This window comes from Stegastes partitus, unplaced genomic scaffold (assembly GCF_000690725.1).
Source record: "Stegastes partitus isolate 25-593 unplaced genomic scaffold, Stegastes_partitus-1.0.2 Scaffold1937, whole genome shotgun sequence".
In the NCBI taxonomy this organism is placed as follows: domain Eukaryota; kingdom Metazoa; phylum Chordata; class Actinopteri; family Pomacentridae; genus Stegastes; species Stegastes partitus.
The window spans coordinates 99,971-104,063 of record NW_007579668.1 but is presented as its reverse complement, the minus strand read 5'-3'; the positions used below and the strand labels follow the sequence as shown (position 1 = coordinate 104,063).

At 38.5% G+C, this 4,093-nt stretch overlaps 1 protein-coding gene across 1 annotated transcript in view; it reads left to right on the top strand.

Annotated features, from left to right (window-relative positions):
- Window positions 1-4,093, top strand: part of LOC103373259 (tyrosine-protein kinase Mer) — a 26,473-nt gene that overhangs the window by 6,143 nt on the left and 16,237 nt on the right. The window contains exons 2-3 of the mRNA XM_008303108.1: window positions 57-118; window positions 2,389-3,007. Of these exons, the coding sequence (XP_008301330.1) occupies window positions 57-118; window positions 2,389-3,007 (681 nt within the window). The remainder of the gene's footprint in view (window positions 1-56; window positions 119-2,388; window positions 3,008-4,093) is intronic.

The window sequence follows — 4,093 nt, the reverse complement described above, 5'->3', positions numbered from 1 at the left end:
AAACACGCAATACAATTAAACAGAGTAACTGTGTTGACTTTCTTTCTCTTGTTTAGTGGAGATTTTTCATTCTGACAAACAGACCAAACTGGGATGGATCTCTGAGCCCGTCAAACAAGTAAGTGTGGTTGCCAAGTGAAACATTTCTATTTCATGTTAGAGCTTGCTTCATGTGAAACATAAACATCTTAATTAATGGCCGACTGGCAGAATACGAGATACGCTGTTCAGACAGAAATTAATTCTCAGCTGTAGATGCATAATTATGTTTTTTTTGTCATTTTTTATACTTGTATTTTATTCATTCATTGAGATCCATGTCATAGATCATACCTGTTGTGATTATTCTATTTATAAGGGTTTAGTAAATCATAAAATACTGCCAGCACACCACAAATAGACAAACTTCTGAATGACGACAGGTTATGGCAACAGTTTGGCCTGATTATTAATGCAAATTGTATGAAATTATATTACTTTGTTTATTAATCATTTTGGAAATTGTAACGTAATTTGTTGAGATACACGACTCTTTTGGATTTATTATGTAAAAGCTCTCTAAGATTCATATTGTGTATAAACATATTTTTGTAATCTCAGGACAAAAATTGGGAGAAATTTGATTTTCTATTCCAAGATGTCAATTATTCATTACACAAAATAATGTAAATGCTTCCAATTTCACCCTGTGGGTTCTCTTTATTTAGTGGCATTCTTGTTTGTCACCTGAGGGAAAGACATACTTGCCTGCAGCTTACATTCATACAGTTTCTGTATAGTGGATGATCCAGGTTAGCAGAACTATAAAATGATGAGTGCTAAAGAGGGTTTGATGACATGGACAGCATGGCTGGCTGATACGCAGTTTAAAACTGAATTACCTTGACAAACCTGTACAGCCACCAGGGGCCACACCATCAGTGTGTTTATTACTATATGAAGCACAAAAATATAAACAGTAATGATTGTACCAAAAGTAAAACCTGCATTATTAGCCCAATTCTACGGAAGAAGCCTGGTCACCTTTAGTCTTCAGCCAGGTCAGACACAACCAGAAGGTTATTGCCTGAGAATCTGAGGCTGTGTTGTGGCTCTTGGAGCTGCAGCAATTCAATGATATGCAGTGATGTGCTAAGATGTGGGCACCCTGGTCTAAATGTCTGTTACTATGAAATGTTTTGTGAGTAGAAGAGAAACAAATCTCCAAAAGGCATAACGCGAGAGATGAAACGTTCTTTTCATTTTAGGAAAGATTTGTGTATTGTTTTTAGGGTTAAAAGGGTTAAAAGAAAATAAACATCAAGCAAAGGTTTGGGCAACCCAAAAAGATTTGAGCCGTCAGTCAATTTTTATTGAGTTCTTATACCTTAGCTTGTTAGGCTTATGATGTGATCACATTCACTGTTAGGAAAGTCCAGGCTGTGCAAATTTCAAAACTATACAAAATGATCTCAGTCCCTGTATCGTGTTGCAATAATTAGCAGGCGGGGGCTGTTCTAGGCAGCTGCCTGGCAGTCCGAAAACTAAAATGCTTTCAAGGTGAAGAAAAACTCCAAGAAGATAATGTTTTTAAGTAGGTGTTTCCTCAGTTCTTAATTGACTTAAAAAGTGACAGTTAACAACAGTGGAGGTCAAGTTAAGGCCTGGAACATCAGGAAACCATCAGGAAATGGCTCATAGCATTGTTGAAAGGCAAATCAAAACTTCTGTTTAACAGCAGCTTGGTTGTCTGTCTCTAAGTGTAGCCCTACCATAGACTGGCAACCTGCCTTCGCCTTAAGTCGGCTGGGAAGGCTCTAGCCCCCCCTGCGACCCTCGTGAGGATTGTATAGATAATGGATGGATGGATGGATGTTTAACAGCTAAAGACTACCTGTAGGATTCAGCTGACTGGACTGGTGGTGCACTGTTCCACTGTGCAGAGACACCAGCAATAATATAACATCAACAGAAGAGTTATTAGCAGCTATCTTTCCTTTATCCTCACCAAAAATTCGGAAGTTTGAAAATAAACAAAGAACAGGACTGAAGCATGGTGGAAACAGATTGTGTAAACGAATGAAACTAATATAGAACTTTTTTACTACCTGTAAGGTATGTTTGGAGAGATAAACGTGCAAAAATTCATGAAAACAACACGTCTAGTTGTTCAGCACAGGACTGTCCAGATGATACAAGATATGTAGGACTGTTGACTGACTTGTTTGAATGATCACATATGTAACTCCAGATTTATTCAACCTCTTAAATGGATTTAACGACACAAAATGAATGAACTGTAGTCTAAACTGAAATAAAGTTGCTTAGTATCATATTGTAATGTGTTCATAGTTGTTATTGCATGTCTCTGCAGCTTTTCATTTATTGTTTTTTTCTTCATCATTACAGTGGGATGAAATTAAGCTGAGAGTTGATACAGAGACTCCTGTACCTGTGCTCCAAGCTTGTGGAAAAAGAATAACACGAACTATTTTAAGCACGTGGATGGAACGTAAAGACGCTCATTATCTGTTGATGGATATTTCAATTGCCCAAGAAGAGGAGGAGTCTGGTCAGCTCAACTCACTGCAAATTCATTGTTTTGACTCAGACACTGAGATCAGAAGATTTCAGAATAGCCAAGCAGTTCTGAGCCTCCAGACCTCCAAACTGTTTTCTGGTGAAGTTCATCCAAGCCAAATATCCAACCACCTAAGCCGCAGCCTGGCCCTGAGTTTGGGCTCAGTCAGCCGCAGAGGTTTCCAGCTCGCCTTCTCCTACTCAGGATCATGTGTGTTCCTGACCGCCATCAGACTGTATTACAGGAGGTGCCCTGATGTTGTTTCTAACCTTGTCTCATTTGGGGGAATGGGGGCCGGCTCTGGGCCTCTGTCTGGTTCTTGTGTGGAGGGAGCTGTTGAGGTTTCTCCTCCTATACGGGAGTGTAATCTGGATGGAGCGTGGGGGCCACTGCAGGGGGGGTGCACTTGTGAACCTGGGCATCAAGTCATGAAGGACACCTGTGAAGGTACAGACATCAGATTAATTATTTCTCTTTTTTTATGTGTTCATTATTTCTGCATTCAGACGTGTGTTCAATCGATCTGATTTCTTGTTAGCTCATGCCCTCGAAAGACGGACAGACAAATAAAACAAGAACAGGCTGCAATAAGAGAGGAACAACAAGGACAAAACAAAACACAAAAATGAGTTCTGCAAATAAAAAAGTTAATCTTGTTTCTATGCAATCAGCCACAGACCTAACAATATTTTGTTTTGCACATTACTATCTGAGGCTGCACGTTGCTAAGGAATGAAGTACAGCTCTTCCAGTCATTTGCTGACGCAAACAGTTCACAGTAAAAGTATTTTGGTTAAACTTATCTTTGATACATTTTGTGAAATTTCCTGTTTTGATCATGACTTTCGTATCCTCTTTCACACAATCGTCAGTCTGACCTCACTGTGTCAATTTTATTTTAAATATGTTTCCTGTCCGTTGCTCAACATTTAGTCTAAAGTTTCCCCTAACACCACATCATTCCAAGTAGATAGATTTTTTTTTGTTCTCCAATGACATGAGAGCATTACAGGACCACTGACATTCTGATCATTTTGCTGTTCTTAGCTACTATACTTAAGGTTAAGCATTGGTTTATTCACACATCATTAAAATCTTCACCATTCATTGATGAGATCTAAGCCCATTGTTGGTTGGCCACACTGATACTAGACAATAGTGTCTGTTTGCATACTGCATGATGGCCAGTGAGCCAACAGTTCATCAGTTGACGGAACATTATGAAATAATCACCTGGATTATTGGCTAATCAATAAAGTTTTTTTTATTTAAAGCAAAAATCCTCTTAATTTAAGCTTCCCTAATATAAAGATCTGATATTTTTAGTAGTATTATATCATGGCAAAGTAAATATCTTGCTTTTGCAAGGGCCACAGCAATTTTTTTTCATTTGGGCTCCTGCAGAAGAAATTTTGATTTATCTCGCAATAAGCTTCACATTCCCACTGATCTATATAAATAGTTAGTGTGTTGGTCCACTTCAATTCTAATACACTGCCAGTTTAGGGAACCATTCTACAAATACTACAGAGG